Source organism: Fragaria vesca, linkage group LG5 (genome assembly GCF_000184155.1).
Source record: "Fragaria vesca subsp. vesca linkage group LG5, FraVesHawaii_1.0, whole genome shotgun sequence".
Classification (NCBI taxonomy): domain Eukaryota; kingdom Viridiplantae; phylum Streptophyta; class Magnoliopsida; order Rosales; family Rosaceae; genus Fragaria; species Fragaria vesca.
Genome location: NC_020495.1, coordinates 10,438,141 through 10,456,985, shown reverse-complemented (window position 1 = coordinate 10,456,985; position 18,845 = coordinate 10,438,141). Strand labels below are relative to the sequence as shown.

General features: G+C 38.1%; 4 protein-coding genes and 1 non-coding gene across 5 annotated transcripts; 2 read left to right on the top strand and 3 right to left on the bottom strand.

Annotated features, from left to right (window-relative positions):
- Positions 1–921: 921 nt before the first annotated feature.
- Positions 922–1,002, top strand: TRNAL-CAG. The gene has a single exon. It is a non-coding gene; the product is annotated as a tRNA-Leu (tRNA).
- A 1,326-nt stretch (positions 1,003–2,328) lies between these two features.
- Positions 2,329–3,934, bottom strand: LOC101294946. The gene is made up of 2 exons (XM_004299523.1): positions 3,724–3,934; positions 2,329–3,417 (listed from the first exon to the last, which is right to left on the bottom strand). Exons 1-2 carry the CDS (start codon positions 3,902–3,904, stop codon positions 3,122–3,124), a joined length of 477 nt encoding a protein of 158 aa, XP_004299571.1. The 5' UTR covers positions 3,905–3,934; the 3' UTR covers positions 2,329–3,121.
- A 4,085-nt stretch (positions 3,935–8,019) lies between these two features.
- On the top strand, positions 8,020–11,927 carry LOC101294661. The gene is made up of 5 exons (XM_004299522.1): positions 8,020–9,146; positions 9,805–9,957; positions 11,145–11,240; positions 11,353–11,490; positions 11,576–11,927. The coding sequence occupies exons 1-5, from the start codon at positions 8,562–8,564 to the stop codon at positions 11,720–11,722; spliced, it is 1,119 nt and encodes a 372-aa protein (XP_004299570.1). The 5' UTR covers positions 8,020–8,561; the 3' UTR covers positions 11,723–11,927.
- A 725-nt stretch (positions 11,928–12,652) lies between these two features.
- On the bottom strand, positions 12,653–15,354 carry LOC101301397. Its single transcript, XM_004301228.1, has 10 exons — positions 15,042–15,354; positions 14,869–14,949; positions 14,565–14,670; positions 14,232–14,440; positions 13,941–14,043; positions 13,649–13,749; positions 13,371–13,539; positions 13,034–13,204; positions 12,823–12,923; positions 12,653–12,712 (listed from the first exon to the last, which is right to left on the bottom strand). The coding sequence occupies exons 1-10, from the start codon at positions 15,318–15,320 to the stop codon at positions 12,653–12,655; spliced, it is 1,380 nt and encodes a 459-aa protein (XP_004301276.1). The 5' UTR covers positions 15,321–15,354.
- Positions 15,355–16,030: 676 nt separating this feature from the next.
- On the bottom strand, positions 16,031–18,839 carry LOC101294368 (UDP-N-acetylglucosamine--N-acetylmuramyl-(pentapeptide) pyrophosphoryl-undecaprenol N-acetylglucosamine transferase-like). Its single transcript, XM_004299521.1, has 4 exons — positions 17,836–18,839; positions 17,397–17,505; positions 17,044–17,179; positions 16,031–16,686 (listed from the first exon to the last, which is right to left on the bottom strand). Exons 1-4 carry the CDS (start codon positions 18,753–18,755, stop codon positions 16,565–16,567), a joined length of 1,287 nt encoding a protein of 428 aa, XP_004299569.1. The 5' UTR covers positions 18,756–18,839; the 3' UTR covers positions 16,031–16,564.
- Between the last annotated feature and the right edge of the window lie 6 nt (positions 18,840–18,845).

Sequence of the window (18,845 nt, the reverse complement as noted above, 5' to 3'; positions counted from 1 at the left end):
GAAGAGTGGGATATGAATGCAACTCCCATGTATAATCCAATGGAACCAGCAATGTTATAAATATATTTTTTCAGTGGCTACTGAGTTGAGGGCCACTAATAATCTTTCATGTCAAATAACACTCTTTATGCTTTTGCTTGCATGAGAAAATAGAGAAAAGAGAACCACTTCTAGTCCTAAAATGGAGAGGCAGACATAAAAGAGAGAGATGCCACTAACATAGACTAATATATACTTCTTATTGGAATATTGACTATTTGAGCACTATAAAAACCCTCTTGGAGGGTTTAAGCTCATTTTCATCTAGCAACTTGAAACACAGATGGGGAGACTATGGAGGGAGATAGGCAGTGTGAAGTTTGATGATGGTGAATATTGGTTAGTGTTTTGGGCAGTTTTGGTCACAATGTCTATCATCTCGGCCATAGTTTTTTCTTGTGCGGATGGTATATCCAAAGAGAAAAGCGCTACGACGACCACTGACACAGACCTCTATGGCGGCTCAGCTTGTGCTGCTGGGTGTGGTGCAGCTTGTGGTGCATGAAGTAATTCTTCTTCCCAGTTCTAGTTTAACAGATACTAAAGTGGTGAGTAGTTCTGTAGTTTCAGAATGTGAGGTTAAAGAATTCCATGCATCCAAAGTTGGACAGACAGTAGCTTTGACTTCCATTGATGTTGTATCAATTTGTAACACATTAGTTTCCTGCAGGAGTCTGGATCAGCCACCTAATTGCTTTAAGCACCTATGCTTTTTCATAGAAAAGCATGCTCTTGACAATCAATGGAGTTTTATTGATCATCATTCAGATTGTTATAACTTAGTTTCATTAAGATCTCAATCAAGATTACAATCCAAGGCAATGATATATCGCAATTACAAATCTTATTATAATATTGGACAAACACTTCTTTGTCAACAATGTCAAGATGGCCGAGTTGGTCTAAGGCGCCAGTTTCAGGTACTGGTCCGAAAGGGCATGGGTTCGAATCCCATTCTTGACAAAACAATTTTTTTTTCTGTGTATTTTCGCTCTTGTTTTATTTTATTGTTAACCAAAACATATATATATTTAAGTTCAATTATGATATATACATTTATTGGCTTCTTGTCCATGATAGCTCTAAAATACAAAGGTCTTTTTTTCATGTGAAAGAAATAGATTAAAGGATGAAGCCATTTCGGCATCCACAAATTATAAAAATCTCAATAGATATCCTCACGGCGGACGACAGTCGAAAAATAATTCAACTTATATAAGAAAAAACACTTGGACATACAAATAGATCCAAACTCCTTCTAAGCTTCAATATTCTCTTTTACCCCAATCGGGTAAAAACCAATCTCGAGGAAGCCTTTTTGGGCATCCACAAGTTACAAGAACCACAATAGATAATTAGATATCCTCACAACGGATGACGGTCGAAATATAATTCAACTTATGAGAAAAACACTTCGATAGACAAATAGATCTAAACTCCTTTAACGTTTCAATGTTATCTTTTACCCAAGTCCACATGAAAAAGACAGGCATAAAAAGCAATATTAAAACTTTGAAGGAGTTTCAACCCAATTGTTTGTCCAAATTCTTTTTCCATGTAAGTTGAATTATTTTTTACCCTACATATATATTGGCTTCATGTCTATGATAACTCCAACAACAACAACAACAAAAAACAATTTAAAAAAAAAAAAAAAAAAAAAAAAAAAAACAAAAACGTTTGTTTACCAAAGAAATAGATTACAAACAGGGAGAGGGCTTTATAAGCCTTGATAGGAACCTGGACATTACAAACATGTCCTAAATAGACATCGCATCGAAATAGGCTTCCCTAAGCCAAAATACAAAGGTCGTTGTATTAAAACTTATGACAGAGTAATATAACCGAAGGTTGTTATAAACGTCTATGGTTGCTGCTTGCTGGCCTCTTTTACAGTTTTACTTTCCATAGCCATATCCTTGTGTGCCATCTTTTCTCTTGGAAGAGCTCTCAAAGAGCTTGTACGTGGCTTACCAGACAGATAACCCAAATCAATATCAGAAGCTGTAGAGTCTGACGCATAAACTGGCTTCTTAGCTGATCCACAAACACAAGCACACTGCCGTGCTGCCTTGAACGGTAGCTTTATGCACGACCAGATAGTCATTAACGGGCACAAGATGCACAAGCAAACACCGCATAGAAACTGTGGCGCATTATCACCACATTTCGAATTTCTTCCCTGAGAGGAAGATTTTGGCGGCCTTGCGTTCATCTGACCCTAAATCTCAAGGGGTTGAATCAGAGTCCACCAGCGAGATGAGACAAGTACTATCATTGAAGAATATAGAGCTAACTAGACTATCTTTTTATAGAGCACTGTCCTCAGATTTAACTAGACTAGGAAAACATAAACTGGGAAATAAAGCAATGATCCTAATAAGACTAGAACAAGCAACCTAAGTAACCGTAGATACATAGAAATCTGAATTAGGAAGGAAAATACAGTAAGTTCCAACTTCCCTAAAATCTTCAAAATCTGACTTTGCCTGAGATTGAAGTGCTTCCAGTTACCCTCGAAGGACGGATATTGCGTCTCCCCCATTGATGCAAACAGTCCAATATGCTGCAGTTTCTGGTGTTGATGTAGTCCAATCCTTTTATGTGGGTACATATTTCAACCTCTGATGCTGTATAGTGTAAACATTGGTGAGAATCTTCACATAGAAGTTCGCTGCTTTCCCTTTGTATGTTTGTTAGATTCCTTTCATCATGGTACATAAGATTTGATTTATGCTCCGACTCTCCTTCCAATGCTTCTATCTCCAAACACGTGTCTAAGAATCTAAAATGACAGGACCAGAATGCACATAAACTACAGTCCACGCGACATCAGCTGTTATTGGCTTTCAGTAGCTCTTGCTGATAGTCTATTCTCAAAACACAGGAATGTGTACCTTATCATTCAGAAAAATGGCAAATACAATACACATAATGTTACATGATTTTGCTAATTCGGAAGCTTAACCTACTGGACCATGAACCAAAAAAGTTTTGAAGAAACTATAAAGGGAATACCGATTTCACAATACCATCTAAATCATAGTCAAGTTTTGCTTGCTCTCGCCTATTCCGTCACCCATCAATTTTCTCTCTTTGTGTTTGGCATCTCCTTCATCAACCTATCCATTGCCTGATTCAAATCCGCAGCCTTCTCATCACTCCCATAATACTCATCGAAATCAGATTCAATCTCATCGTCATCCTCCTCGTCATCGTCACTCAGCGATCCCTGCTTCTTCCCCCGAAGCTCTTCCATCAACTGCTTGTCAGTCTGTTCATGCTTCCCTGATAACTTCCTCTTCAGAATCGCCTCAAAGATAGTTGGAAATGCTTTGTCATTTCCTTTAAAGTAATCGTCAATTTGCATTTTCAGCTCTGAATCCAAAACATTCAGAGATCAGATTGCGAATACTATCATACATATAATGAAAATCATAAACCCAAAATATAAAGCTCATAGTTTCAAATACAACCTCTCAAACAATTGAGTATCATGACTACTAATGTTACAAGATCAAATTATTAATCTTTATCAATCAAAACCAAACAAATCACAATGAAATTAGCTGAAAGCCTTAAACCCTTAAACAAACAGAACCCAACAAATTCAAGTTGATTCCTAATCCATTAACTGCTAAAGATTAAAACCCAAAACCTCTACTTCTCAGGAAAAGCTAATACCTTCGTTGCTGATGTTATCGTCTTCATCTTTGGAGACCTCTTGATTTTGTGACTCAGTCGAGTAGAAACTCAATCTGGGCCGAGTGGAAAGAGCGAGTTGGGAACTGGATTTGTAGCAGGGAGGAGAGAGAAGACGAGTACGGGCATAAAGAGAGAGGTTTCTAATGATAGACTGTTTCATTGTTGTAGCTCAATCTGGGATTTTGCTCTGCAACTTTTTAGGGTTTAAGCGGAGACTGAGAGCTTTGGTTTGGATTTTATTTAGAGAAGACAAGAGTTAGTGGGCTGGGTGAGGACTTTACCCGAACCCAAACCAATCTTGTAATGGGCTTGAGCTGGACCTTGCATTGGCCATTGTCTTGAAAGAAATTGGGCTTATAGTTTCCTTAGTACAAGAACTAGGGTTGGTATCGGTTATCCGGTGGGTCATGGTTTTGGCCGGAATCGAGCACTGAACTGAGCAACTCAGATGTTTTTGTTTGAACACCGATAGCGATGTCGACCACTAAGTTTCCTAAAACCGATGTGCAAATTTACAAAGAAAAAAGACGGACGTTAATCTTAAATTTTATCAATATTAGTATCTGAAACCTAAATGGATCGTCAAAACTGAAGCTCTAAATTGATCGTGTGTTAATGCATGATCTGAAACGGTTGTCTCATTTCGGACGATAAGTTGCCACTCCTGATACAAACTCTCAGTTTTATTTTTTGTTGGATGGAGAAAGAGAAACAAGCTACCCAATTCTAAGGTCCAACAATAATCAATGAAGCATGAGTCCCACAGACTCACCACCTTCTTATATTAAAATCACATGACGTCCAGAAGAATATGGCATCTAATTGATTCCTTTAATTTCATTGCAATTTTTATAATAATGAATGATGAGACATGAAATTGGCAATTGTTTAGGAGCAAAGAGAGATTTTCCATATCACACAGCCAATCCCTATTGCAGTCCAGTCTATACATCTTTGAGTCAAATCTCTTACATCATAGATATGTATCGATCGACTTCAGATATTTTGGGTTTCAATTATGTAGCATATATAGATCATATAGTTCATCCTTTTATGGTTCTGAAATGAAACGTAGTAAAGATATGTATTGCAAGTAATTTCAGTGTTTGAGTTTGACAAGCAAAGCCTTAGTTTGAGTGATGTGACCGCCGGAAAATGGTTTTAACTTTTAAATATATAAGCTTTTCTGGAAACAACGAAATGCTGAAAAGGACCAGATCAGTAATCAGCAGTAATCACCAATAAGCCAAGATTTACAGGCTTAAATTTACAGCATCTAGCTAGCTAGTGAGGAAATTAAAGGGAGAAGGATGATGAATTATATTGTGCTTTACCTCATAATTAAGCCGATTTCTTTGCTTCTAATCTACTCCCAGTCTCCTTCTAAGCTGCTTTAAAATTACTATTAGTAAAGCTCACAGCTTCTCGAAGATTTTACTGGTTTTACAAAGAGTAACGTAGGAGATTTGGTAAACAAATTATAGATCAAACTTGCACCGTACCAACGGCTGACTCCAATGTTGAACAGATATGATATCCATTTGCGATTGTCATCATCTCCAAAAGTTTGTCTAGATTTGAAACTTGGAATATCATTTGGTTACAGATGCACAAACATTTTCGAGTTTGTTGATATACATGTATGAGTTTTACTAGTTATTTATATTCAAACGAATAAACACATACATTCTACACATTCTTATCTATTGTTTCATTAGAATATAAAACATACAACAAAGTGGACGTAAAGTTTATATTCCGGAAAAAGAAAGATATAAATAATCATATGCAACTATTTATTGAAGGAAAGAACCTCCATTGAGAGCAGACTCCGATCTAGCTTTGAATTTTGAGAATGAAGAGTGGCTGGACAACTGAGAGATACTGCAGGCCAGTATGAGAAAACAAAGACACAATAATGATTTTTCTTTTAGTTTTCTTTGCAAAAGAATGTCTGACCCAATGAAAGAATTATGAAAGCAAAAAACCCTTTAAACCCGGAATTTGTGGTGAAATGGTTGATAAATTGGAAGCCCCATCTTCTTCTTCTTCTTTTTTGGCTCGGAGGAGCTTGGACACATTCATCCACAATTAGAATCTTATAATTAGACAATGTTTTCCATTTCATGGAACTAATCACAATTGTGTTTTTACTTTTGATTTATATTCTAAGTCAAGCTGTAAATGAATGGAAACGAAAATTCCAACCAGGAAAATTGGAGACACCATTGAATGAATTGTTTTACAATTTCTAAACATTCGTTTGCTTAGGGTCATGTTGGGATGCCAGCCCCAAACAATGAAACTAGTAAATTAACTAATTACTTAAACTAATAACAGAATTGAAGAAATCAATGCCATTATAATACTTTGAGAAATTTTTATAAATAAATCACTCACTCTCTTTTGTTTAATCTGCACTCAACTTATAGAGTCATAGGGTGAGTTTCTTGAGATGCCTTTGAAATTGTCAGAATAGAAGAGAAAATAAGAGGAGGGTTCTACTTCTAACTACAATACTTAGTGATCCCTAACCCTAAATAAAATTATGCATATGTCTCTCCACACTCATTTTCAATTGTAATTAGGTAAAACCACTTGGGATGGTTAATTTGACTCAAAACTATACAGAAAATTTGAATGTTCTTTGGAATGTATGAAGTGAGAGCCGTTTCCCTTTTGTTGGCTTTTGTTACATTGCTTAATTTTAGTTTTTTACCAAATAAATAAAGGGATTAGGTAAAGAAAATGTTGTAAAAGCTATTCTTGGTGTCTTTTTCAGCCTTAAGATTTTTGAATTACCTCTTCAACGACTCATTTCATAACTTTGACTCTTTGAGAATGATGTTTGAAAAGAAATTTCATTCAAGGATTTATACCCCAAAAGATGACAGCAAGTGATGTATTGGGAATTTGGGATGTAACAGAAGGGTGTAATTCCATTAAAGAAAGGTATTGTCCCTGTTATGGGTTACTATACAAATTCCCAGTCTCTGACCTTAACACCTCTTTAGCAACATGACAGATAACAAGTTGAAGATGAACTTGCACACAAAATTTGAGTGGATTGCAGGGGTGGTTTTGTCATTAGGGTTTGTGTTTGATCATGTGACACAGATGAGACATGAACATTTGGGAGTCATGTTTCAGAGAATATGACTGAACATCAATCAATTTATTGTAAATGATATTAAACCAGCAATGAGCTGGTAAGTGGTTAAAAGAGAGTGATGTGTTCATTGGCCTAGCAATTCATATGTCACAGCCTCAGTTCTCTGGTAGTTTGGTTACCGCGTAAAGCTCAATAAGCTCAATTAAAAAGAGCATCTGAATTCTGAAGTAAAAGATAACAAGATTTAATGAATTCTTGATGTCTACAACCGATTGATGAGTCGATTATGCACTTTTCGTCTTAATTAGTCATTCAGATTATTAAGCGGATGACAGTTTACCTAATACATGTCATTTTATTTGAATTGAAGTCTAGTTATGTACTTCATGTCCTAATTAATCACTCGGATTATCAAACGGTTAAGAGTTTACTTAAGAGTATCTCTAACCTTTCGTCTAAAATCGATAATAGGTTTAGGATTTGTAAAATCTTATCTCCAACCTATTATTTAAGTTGAGCTAAAATAAGATTTACCTAAAATGTGTCATATTTTGACTCAACCAAATAGGACGACCAAACCTATAATTTATGAGGATGAGTGGGTATGGGCCACTGTCAAATTTTATTATTAAACAATTAAGTTTTACTTTATGTATGATTAAATGATGATATAAAATGATTGTATATGTTTGAGTTTTGCCTCCATGGGTTTGGAGATGCAAAACCTATATGAATATTATAGATTTAGGTGGTCTAAAATTTGAATATAAGTTTAAGATTTAGACCAATTGTTAGAGATGTCTTAATATGTGTAATTTTAACTTAAGTTCTTAGATTTGTTACATATACGCCTCTTTACTTAAACACGTAAAGATCACAAACATGAGTCCAATGCAAATCATAAACTCATGAAATTGAAATACTAGTGTCACCAGCAAGAATGATCCCTGCAGCAGAGAGTCAAGGTTAGGCCCGTTCACATGATTACAACTATATAGAGCAAGCAGACACTGTAGTACATGCCAAGCAACAGTTATGATTAGATTCAAAGATATGTAATCCCTACACAGATGAATTTTGACCTTGTGATTTCCAATTGGGACCCTTCCAAATGCTGACCACAGTAAACCTATACAGATCCCTGACAGCATACATTTTTGTATGAACACCAGAATTTTCTTCTTCTTCTTCTGTGTCTGGTCTCCAAGGTCAGTTATCCCTATTAAATTTTCAAAAACCATTTCCTGGCTGTGTGTTCTCTCTTTAGTCTTTAGTGCCATGCCCCAAATGACCCATCTTGATTTTGGGGTCTCTCTGATGAGTAAACATCAGCTGTCCTAAAAAGAAAAGCCAAGAAAAGCAAAGTTGAAATTTTTACTCAGAGTTTTCAGAGGCTCCTCCTGAAGAGAGAATAGGAAAAAACCAAACAAGAAGACAAAGCATTATAGCATAGCCTCACCTAACCAAACCCACAAAAAGGAACAACCCCACAATTTTATAAAAAAAATCTCATCTCACTTATTTTGTTTCCATTAAATCAACAAAAGCTCCATTCTTTATTAGTATATTCTCTCCCAAAGTCTCCACTAAGAATTCTTCACCCTTCTTCCTCTTCTTCTTCCTCTTCTTCTTCATCACATTCCATTGCTCTTATTATTCTCTCCTTCACAACCAGGCAAAGCTGTATTCTTTTTCCAAGAAAACCATGCCTGTTCTTTCAGAGAGCTCAGAGCACATGAAATGGAGAAGACCCAGAAGCCAACTAATCCAGCCCATTTCAGAAACAGATCCATACGTCCCAAATCCAGCACCTTCCATCCTCCAATCCACTCGCTGCAAATCCACAATCTCCTCCCTTCTTCTTTCCAGCTTCACCACCACCAATGAAGCCTCATCCTCATCCTCAAGCCTCACCAATAAGAAAAAGACAAACTTTCCATCCTCAGCAAAGTTCAGAGGCTTGGGCTGCACAGCCTCAGCCTCACAGCAAGTCTCAGTGCCAGCTGTGATAAGGAGCTCTGCAGACTGGGAAGGAGAGAAGAAGGTGAAAAAGAAGAAGAAGAAGAAGAATGTGAGGAGTGAGTACAAGGACAAGAGCCAGAACCAAGGAGGAGTAGATGGATTGAACTCTGTAGCTTGTATGGATTTTCAGGATGTTTGGTGTGGGCCTGGAATTGGGTTCTCAGCTGAGACTGCTGGCTCTGTGGATTGTGTTGTGGCTAGGAGAAATGTTTCTGGCAGAGGCAAGATTGATGGGGATCATATCAGGATGAACAGCCACCACAGGGAGGTAATAGGATTCTTCTCCTATTAATTCTGGGTTTCAATGCTTGCAAGTTTGTTCCTTTAGTTATGCTTTGAATGCTTTACTTGCATGGGATGGGTCTTCATCATTGTTTTTTTCCATCTTTGATTAAGTTTCTGCTTCAATTTTGTTCCTTTACTTCTTCTTTTTTCAATTTGATTTTTGATTTGCCAAATGCTGATTATTGTGTTACCTAGTTCATGTCAGGCCTTATATTTTTCATATCTTTGTTTTGTTTTTTCATGGTAATTATTTATTTTGGTTTTATTATATCATTATGGTTTGGTATATAAAAAGGGTAAAACCTTTGAGTTACGTTTTTGGCGATTGACAGGCCCTTTTGCTTGGATTTGGTGATAAGTGCACTATTAATTGCGTAGTTGCCTAAACGAAAGAAACTCTTTGGCTGAATGACTCATAGTTAACCTAAACCGTATATAATTAGCCTTACTTCTGACTCTCTGCAATTGTATTAGAAGAATATTCTTCTTTCGTTTCGTTTCACTTTTAGGCTTGTTTGAGGTTGAACACTGTCTTTATGTTATTTGAGTGAAGTCTCAACAAAGTTCTGTATCTGCTTATAGTCTATATTTGGTTTTGATTTCAACTGTGACTAACTTGTTTAGTTGCTTCTTTTCGGCAGCGTCCTTATTTAGCAAGGAGAACTGTGAGCCCGGATACTATCTCGTTTCTTGATTCTGAACCTGAATTTCTCATAAGCCGCCCCGGATCAGAAGTGTTTGGAAGTAGGTGTTATCGACATGTTCGCCATGCCTCTCCTGAAGGCCTCGCTGAGGTGATTTATTCTATGCTGTTCGTTTTAACTTTGCCTTGCAAGTTGCAATATAGTTAGATACTCTAATTTTACGCCCGGTCACTTGGTTGAGTACTTGATTATTTTTGTTTTTTGTGTTTTGTTTCTTTTGGATGTTAGTTTGGCAAGCAATTTATGCTACTTGGCACACATTAACAAGTTGTTTTAAGTTGCTGTTAAAATTTTTGTTTGGAGCAACTGAGTCTATATGGTAGCTACAGTCTGCGTTGGACTCGCACTTTCATGTATCTGTGTCAGTGAACGTAGGATCCGGCTCCTCTAAAGTGAGCAAGCCATGAAGTTAGTAAATTTCATAAAATCTCTTACCTACATCTAATCTAATGGTTCAAATATATCTATGTTAAATAAAATCATTTATTTGAAAATTTGTTCACTTATTTCTATAAAATTCGTTTTTTCTCAGAAAAAAAAAAACAATAAAAAAGTGGTTGCATATCGTGATATATATCTTCATCGATATTTGATCAAGCGAATCTTCATATCTAAAATTATGAATTGATAAATAAACTTGATGATCAGCTTTGAATAGAAAAGAATGAAAAGCCTTAGTTTCATTCATTCCAAAGTGGTTTCACTGGTTTCTCTTCCCGTAGTCTCTAAACTCTAGCCTTCGTAATTTGCATTCTATATTTATTTCTGGAGATGATGGCCATGGGTTTCCAATATAGTTGGTTTTTCTGTATATAATTGAACTGTAGGCAGCGATCGATCTACCCAATTTTTTTCCAAAGCTTTTGGTTTATAATTCGGTTAAGGTAATCACAATTGTTTTATGAATATTGCAATAATCTTATAAGCACCGATGTATTCATATGCACCATGAATCATTGCAACTTTGCTTTGCTGAAAAATCCATGGAGTTGAAGCAAACGTTTACAGAAGAGAATAAATTAAGATGAAGGTTAAATAAAAAATAAAAATAAAAGAGAAATAAAGCATTTAGAGTTATTGTCAATATAGAAAAGAATTTTCAACATTTTTTTGTAATGAATTGATGCATGTGGATATTTTTGAGCCATTAGATTAGATAGAGGTTAGAGATTTTATGAAATTTACTAACTTTATGGCTTGCTCACTTTAGAGGAGCCGGATCCGTGAAGGTAATACTAATTCATTTTTGGAATTTTGTATGTTTGCAATGGCTGCAGATTATGATGTTTCAAAGTAGTCTTATGATGGGTGGAAGATCAGACATGGATAGATATAGGGAATGGAGACTTGATGTTGATAACATGACATATGAGGTTAGATTCACAAACTATTCTCTTTTCTATGTCAAATCATTTATGCTTTTGGATACCAATTGTTGGTCTAGTTTTGACAATTACCTTTTGTTTGCTTTTCTCCTGGAAACAGCAACTGCTTGAACTAGGTGAGAGAATTGGTTATGTGAGTACTGGATTAACAAAAGAGGAGATAAGGCGGTGCGTTCAAAAAATTAAGCTTTCAATGTTAAGTGATCAGTCGCAACATGTTAAGTGCATCATTTGTCAGGTGAGCTGCAAAAACTATAGTTACTGTTATTTTAACCTTCTAGAGCTTGTAATTTTCTTAATCCTTGATTGTTCAATGCTCATAGGAGGAATATGAAGCAGATGATGTAGCAGATGAAATGGGTAAAGTACTGAATTGCGGACACGTCTTCCACTTTGAGTGTATAGAACAGTGGCTTGCACATAAAAATACTTGCCCTTTCTGTAAGGTTGAAGCGAAAACTAAATGCTAGGACTGGTGAACTCTTGGTTTCCCACTCGGTGCTGGTGTTTTGGTATGTGGAACCCTGCATCTGCATGTATAGATTTGTTCGTTAACACATGAGCAAATATTCATTATTTGGTTTGAAGTCTTGGGCGTTTTGTTCTGGGGGCATTTCCATGTTATCAATTTGGATGGTGTTCATTACAATCTCTACAAAGTACAAAACAGTTCTCATATCATACTAGCTTTGTGGTTTCTCCTGCCTTACATGCTTATATAAGTTATTGAAATGCAATGAATGATTCCAATTAAGTGAGGAATTGCTCTTTTTCTTTTCTTTTGTCTGTGCAAAAAGACAGAAAGGTCTACTGAAGCACTAAGGATATGCCTCGGAGGTAACTCTTTCGAGGGTTGATACTTGACAGTATGATCTCACCATCCTGTTATCGATTCGACGAAAGCACTCTCCTCTCCATTGTTCGACCTACTTCATCCTTTTTACGTTTGTCGATGACTGTCTTAAGATGGCACAAGTCTTTCTGAAGGCCTGACCTATCAATAAATAAGTTCTTTTAAGTTTTCGCTTCATCAGAAGCTGTCACAGAGCCTGTTGCCTGTTTGAGAGAGAGATATGTACCCATAAGGGTACTGAGAGTTGGTAGACAACACTGCAACAGTGTAAGTTAGGCCTCTAGACGTTATGAACTTCCCAGTTATCATCTTTACTGATCAAATTTACATCTTATACTACCCCAACACTTAAAACTAAAGTTGGTTTACATATTAGAGTGCTTTTGCCACATAAGTTACACCCATTACAACTATGTACATATCAACCTCCACATTTGACCTCCTTCTGGGGATTGTTCATATGGTTGCCTCCTTTAGCAATAGAGCAGATGATTTGAAAGATGACGTCTTCTTTAGCAATAAGGCAGAAAATTTGAAAATGAAGAATTCAAGCCCTGTCATGACGGTTGAGAAACTCAATAATGTGTGGATACACTCCCTCTGGTGCCTGCATAAAAGCAGAACGACCGTTATACAAATCAAATGGACATGGCTGCTAACATTTCAGATATAAACAGAACTACAGCAGTCTATAAAAGAAAAACATATAACTCATACCCCGCGACCTCCAACTAAATCGTAGTGTGCATAATGAGGACCACCGAGTTCTCCAAGAACTTTGAAGGTTACCAAATGCTCCGGAATCACCTTCACTGTTTCTACTCCAGGTGCATGAAGCCCAAACATGAAAGGGACAAAAGAATAGAAATGGAAATTAGTATGTGGGATGTATGTTAGGACATCAAGCTCAACTAGATTAACATTCTACCATAAACAGCTTCAGGAGGACATATTAGGTCCTGATCTCCTCCAAGGGCTAAGATCGGGACGTTGCTTTTGCATAGATGTTCCTTGTAAAAGAAAGTCCCACTCCTGTCACACAAACCACCCTCCTCAAAGGCTGTTGCTAGCTGCAAGAGAAGCTTAGCCGGGACAGTACCTGCATATTTTGATCAGATTGACAATTACAATGATGGGACGGTAAACAGTACAAAATCATTGTGTAAGAGGTGCAAACTGTGATTACTATGTAAGGTTGACATAAGCTAAAATGAGAACTTCGCTTTGCAATATGTCAGTATGTGTTGACATGTCTCTAGACTTACAAAAGTTGTTTAAGACAAGCTTTTCATACAACTCCGGATCCATCATGTCTTGAGCAGAAACTTGAGGTTTTAACCAAGACAAAGCTGGTGTGCGACTCACAAGATGATGCAGAGCAGTATATATTGCACCGAACGGAACAGGAACATTTAGCACCTGAGCAGGGTCTGCCTGAGCACCACAGGCAGATAATACTCATCAAGTTCGGTTCCACAGGCAGGAATTTATCAAAGTGAAAACTAAAGAGATAAACAAAACAATTTATCTTTTATATACTTGCCAGTGGTAAAAACATTTTCAGTGACGATTTTGAAGGCCTGTAGTCGAGTGATGATCCCAAAGTAGCAACTGATGCGAATCCAGAATCTTGTCCTTGAGAAGCTAAAAAGTAAAACAGAACTTAAATATCAGATTCAAGGAAAAAACATTGCAAGAATTCTTCTAAAGCTGAGGAGTCCAGGCTTTGAAGCAAACCATAATGCCAGTAAACGCTCTTTGTGTCTTCTTATAAGGTAGAGGTTAACAATTAAGTTGAAGATAATTCGGTTACAAAGTGTAGCTTAGCAACTTACAGGATCGTGAGAGCATTGCATATAGCAAGATACCCCCCATTGAATGGCCAATTGCGAGAAGCTTCCCGTCCTCTGGTTTGCATTGAGTTCTTATATACTCCATCTGAGATGACAAAATGTTGTTTGAGCCAACCATAATATCAAAAGCACTAAAATCTTTGCATTCACAAAGACATGCATATATGCACATGCACATGTACAAAACCATCTATGATTCAAAATAAGATTCCTATACAGGACACTATATTCTCCACAGTATAAAGTCAAGCACATTGAGGGATGTCACCTCACCGCAACAGGCACATCCTCTTCCAAGTAGTGATCAAAATCCCAATCCAGCTTTCCAAGTTGCTTCTGGAAATCCTCTAATCCAGTTGAAAAACGCTCTTGGAAGTCTGCAAAACTTGTCACCGCTCGTTGACCTACTTCCATGATGTTTAATGGTGTTTGACTTAAACCGCTAACCACTGTAGCACGGTTTTGCCCTGCCTCTAACAAACCTGCAAAAGCGGAAAAACAAATTCTCAGGCAAATGCACAAAAAATTACACAAGTTCATGGCCAGTTATAATCTTCATTTCTTTCTTGTTAAGCGAAATTCACAACACAAACCAAAAGCACCAACCATTTATTTCCCCCAATTCGGTTCCGTGCGTGCTCAAGCCAGCTCCCCTGACTTCAAGAATCCAGGTATCATATCCTTGCGAAGACATGGAGCGCGCAAACGATGACTACAAAACCAACATTCACATGCATTTCAGCTCCCTAAACATAATATCAAACTCGTAATACATGCCAATCACAACAACACACAAAAAGTCGCCTAGAATTCTCCGCACAAGTTTATACAAACAAAAACAAAAGTTCACTGAAAAAAAAAGAACTAGATTAACAGCAGAGTTCAAGTCTACGTAGAAATCAAATCTCACCTCCGGCGAGAGATCGTATCCGATTGCATTCGTGGCCAGACCTGACAGCAGTAGCAGCGGATGGTTCCTCGGCTCCGTCGTCTGTGTATCGCTCATTCAATCAATCAAAACTTCACGATATAGAGAATGTGTAGAGAGAGAGAGAGAGAGAGAGAGAGAGAGAGAGAGTTGACCTGAGGAGAAGGAAGGTAGCGCCACAGAGCGAGGTTCCAATCGGAATTGGGAACGGAGACGTAGTGGAGCTCGTCGGCGGTGCAAACAGACCACCGCGGATCGTTTTTCTTGGTTAAATCTAAGGACACGCCGGCGGAGGGAGTCGGGGTTCGGCGGGCGGAGACGCGGAGCGGTTCGGGTCTTGGGTCGGAATTTCGGATTGGGGTGAAGTAGGGACGGTCGGTGCCGAAAGCGGTGGTGAGGGAACGGAGATCGGAACCTGGAACGAGAAACGGCATCGTTTTGAATTTTTTTTTATTTGGGGGAAAATAAAGAGGTGGAGCTATAATTTAGCGGGAGAGAAATGCATTTATAATCTGCCTAACTTTTGGAGGCAATGGAATCTCACGTTTAGATACATCAAGATCAGATTAATCTTATGTTTCCGATTTTTTAAGCAAACTTGTGGTCGAGTTGGTAAGCCGCTAACGCATAGGTGTGAAATTTTATTTTGGTTTGTCGATTGTGATTAGAGTCAAATCAATCTATTCTCGGTTGCCAGAGAGAATGAAGTTTAATGACAAAATCTTATGATACAGATTTGTTTATGGGTAGACGTCTTTGAAATTTTATGAAAAATTTAGAGTGAATGATGTTGACGTGACAAATGAAACCAAGGTAACATGGAAATTCCTGAGGATGTTAATTAGGGAACTACTTAGCAACCACCCTACTGTGTCCATTTACCACTCTATTATTAAGGATTAAAATTGGGATCGAGCTTGGGTTCATGCGGGGATATTTGGTTTTCGAATTAAATGGATCACCCAACAACCAAGGATAGCTCATTAAGCAAAGCAATCGGGGAAATACGTCAAGTTCTTTGAACTACTTGTGAAAGGTTTCGTGCAATAATCAAACAAAACATACACGTACGCAGTTGAAACTCTAAAACCGAAAATCATTGTATTGCGCGAGATTTACAGTTAACGGCTATGGATTCCAGAATTTCAATAGTCTGGAGCACTAAAGAGCATCCCGAATGAAAGTCATACTACACAAGTACTAACTGAACGCAAATGATCATTAGCATAAGATTTCTTTATGAAAAGTGTGTTGGCGACTTCAAACAGAGAAGGCTACAGCAGTAAAATCAGTCATTTTTGGTGCATATGACCTCTTCCTAATCACAGAACAGAATGCAGTGCCTTACCATGTTTGGAACAGCTTGGTAAAGAAGATGAAGATCCTGACTCAGGCTGTTTATCCGACTCAGCTTTCCTAGCTACCAAGTTCCTCATCAAACCCTTTGTAAGAAGGATGAAGGAGAGATTCTTTATGATATCTCTCTCTAATAACGAAGATCGGAGTGGCAGTAACTCTAGCAACCTAGCTACCTACATTCATGGACAATTTCCTGAACTGAACTCACATGAAACCCGAGCTTGTGCATATAACAAATTAACTAATTTTGGTGGACTGCAATGGAGCGTGGAACCTGGATCTAACGCTTTTTTGCGTAGAATATAAACCAACTTTAAGTCTACTTCTTTGCTCTTGATAAGCTGACTAGAGAAAGAACGTGATGTGCAATCTCTTCAGAGGCATTAACGTTTGCAGCTTTCAGAGCCCTCTCGGACATATCTGCCATTTTACTCTCATCCCCTGTAAAAGAGAAGAGGTCATATTCAAGATGTTTCTATCTTCTAGATTCAATATACTGTCCAGATCCCACACTAAAATAGCATTCATCGATATAATTTGAAGTTTCAATAGTCTAAGAGGCATACATATAAAAGAAATATATAAAATCATGCATATACATACAACATGCTAAGCAGTATATGGAAAATATCACAGTATCAATTAGGGCCTATGAACCTCCAGATTATGAGACAATTTTACAGTAATAAGTGATTCAGAGAACCATAATAGTTAAAACTTTAAGGTCACCTGGTTCTTTGAATCACTTTAATATCAATCAAGCAAGCAATTTCTTATCAGGCAACAAAATAGACGTACCTACTATCTCTTCTATTGCATTTCCAAGTGTTGTCGAATCAAGTTCATCTTCAGTTATAACCCTTGCACCCGCCAAGTCTGCCATCAAAGAGGCATTTTTGAATTGATGTCCTTCATCAGCATCTGGTGATGGTATCTACAAAAAGTAATTATGAGTTCTCCCCTTGCGCAAAAAAGGGACAAAACTATTGATATTAAGAACTTGATCGAAACGTGGCAGATACGGGGCATGTTACATTCACATGGAATAGAGTCTCATACAACATGAAAACAGAAGCATGAAATTAGGTCTTATTTAAGATCATATCATGACAAGCCACAGTCGTACAACAGAACTTGAAAATTGAAATTACCAGAATGGAAGGCTTCCCAGTTGCCAAGATCTCATAACAAGTCATTGCACCAGCTCGTGAAACGACTAGGTCTGCAGCTGCATATGCCAGATCCATTTTATGCATGAACCTTGAATATGCATAGTATCATTAGCTTCAATGATAATGATGGATGCATACATCTTGACAAATGTGAAAGGTAAAGTAATTGGAGTAAGTCTATATCTCTGAGTTATAAATTACCAGTAAATAACAAAAAATTATACAACATGCTAATCACTACAGACATTGAATATCCTAACAGGAATATGATCTTCTTTTCCAATCTTTCCAAACTTATATTCCTAGTGATCGAACACATAAGTTTAAACTATTCCATTTGTTGAGCGACGCAATCTTAAATCTTTCTGCATCATCTGGCATTATAGTTACTTAAAAAGCAGAATTAGAACGCACTTACGGCTTCAAAAGCAGCCGCGGATGGTTCTTAACAAGGCTCTCCATCTCATTATAGGCCTCCACTCCAGTCTGCCATATGATGAACAAGTCTTCCTTCTCCAACAACATCTGATAATACAAATTCAACAAAGCAATATTGATGGCATTAGCACCTAAAGACCCTCCAAGCACCAAAAGCACCTTCACATCCTCCACCTCCTTGCCGCACTTTGGAAAAAACCGCCCCCTCGCCGCCTCCTTAGACACATTCTTTCTCAAAGACAACCTCACAGGGTTCCCACACACCACACACTTCTTCCCACTCGCACTTGGGAAACAATCAATAGTAGAATTAAACGCCACAAACACAACCTCAGCCAAAAACGAGAGCAACCAATTGGCTATCCCCGGAACAGCATTCTGTTCTTGAATCACAAGCTTGACTCCCCTCAGCGCCGCCGCAATGCCCACCGGAAACGATACGTACCCGCCGGTGCCGATCACAATATGGGGATCAAACTCCCGTAATTTGTAGTAGCTCCAGATGATCGACTTGATCAAGTGATAGGGTAGGAAGACGTTTCTGGGTGACAGAACCGGGCGGTGCAACTTGGCGGCGGGGACGGCGGCGAAGTCGTGGCCGGCGTTGGGGATGGCCTTGCTTTCCATGCTTTTGGGTATGCCGAAGAACAGAATTTGGGCGTTGGGGTTGGTGGTTTTGAGCTCGTCGGCTATGGCGACGGCCGGGTATATGTGGCCTCCGGTACCACCGGCGGCGAAGACGACACGGAGGCTGTCGAATAATACGGCGTCGTTTTGGGAGGCGAGAGTCTGGTCATTTGATTGCTTTAGGGAGAGGCAAGAGGTGACCTTGAAGTTCAAGGTGCCGAGTTTGGTGGGTGGGGGTGAAGGAGTGAAGGAGAGGTGAGAGAAGGCCGCCATTAGAGGAGAAATTTTTGTGGAGATTTTGGTGGCGCATTTGTGGGAAGAAGTTGCAGAGAGAGAGAGAGAGAGAGAGAGAGAGAGAGAGAG

Bases quoted from the DNA above. Each gene is read 5' to 3' on its own strand.
- LOC101294368 (XM_004299521.1), bottom strand. From the start codon at position 18,755: ATGGCGGCCTTCTCTCACCTCTCCTTCACTCCTTCACCCCCACCCACC. The intron at 17,180-17,396 runs GTAATTTCAATT...TACTTTTTGTAG, and splicing joins CTGGGAAGCCTTCCATTCTG to ATACCATCACCAGATGCTGA. The intron at 16,687-17,043 runs GTACGTCTATTT...TCTCTTTTACAG, and splicing joins TGCAATAGAAGAGATAGTAG to GGGATGAGAGTAAAATGGCA.
- LOC101294661 (XM_004299522.1), top strand. From the start codon at position 8,562: ATGCCTGTTCTTTCAGAGAGCTCAGAGCACATGAAATGGAGAAGACCC. The intron at 9,147-9,804 runs GTAATAGGATTC...TCTTTTCGGCAG, and splicing joins TGAACAGCCACCACAGGGAG to CGTCCTTATTTAGCAAGGAG. The intron at 11,241-11,352 runs GTTAGATTCACA...TCCTGGAAACAG, and splicing joins TTGATAACATGACATATGAG to CAACTGCTTGAACTAGGTGA.
- LOC101294946 (XM_004299523.1), bottom strand. From the start codon at position 3,904: ATGAAACAGTCTATCATTAGAAACCTCTCTCTTTATGCCCGTACTCGT. The intron at 3,418-3,723 runs GTATTAGCTTTT...TTTTGGATTCAG, and splicing joins CGATAACATCAGCAACGAAG to AGCTGAAAATGCAAATTGAC.
- LOC101301397 (XM_004301228.1), bottom strand. From the start codon at position 15,320: ATGCCGTTTCTCGTTCCAGGTTCCGATCTCCGTTCCCTCACCACCGCT. The intron at 14,950-15,041 runs GTCAACTCTCTC...AGCGATACACAG, and splicing joins GCTACCTTCCTTCTCCTCAG to ACGACGGAGCCGAGGAACCA. The intron at 14,441-14,564 runs GTTGGTGCTTTT...CCGCTTTTGCAG, and splicing joins CGAATTGGGGGAAATAAATG to GTTTGTTAGAGGCAGGGCAA.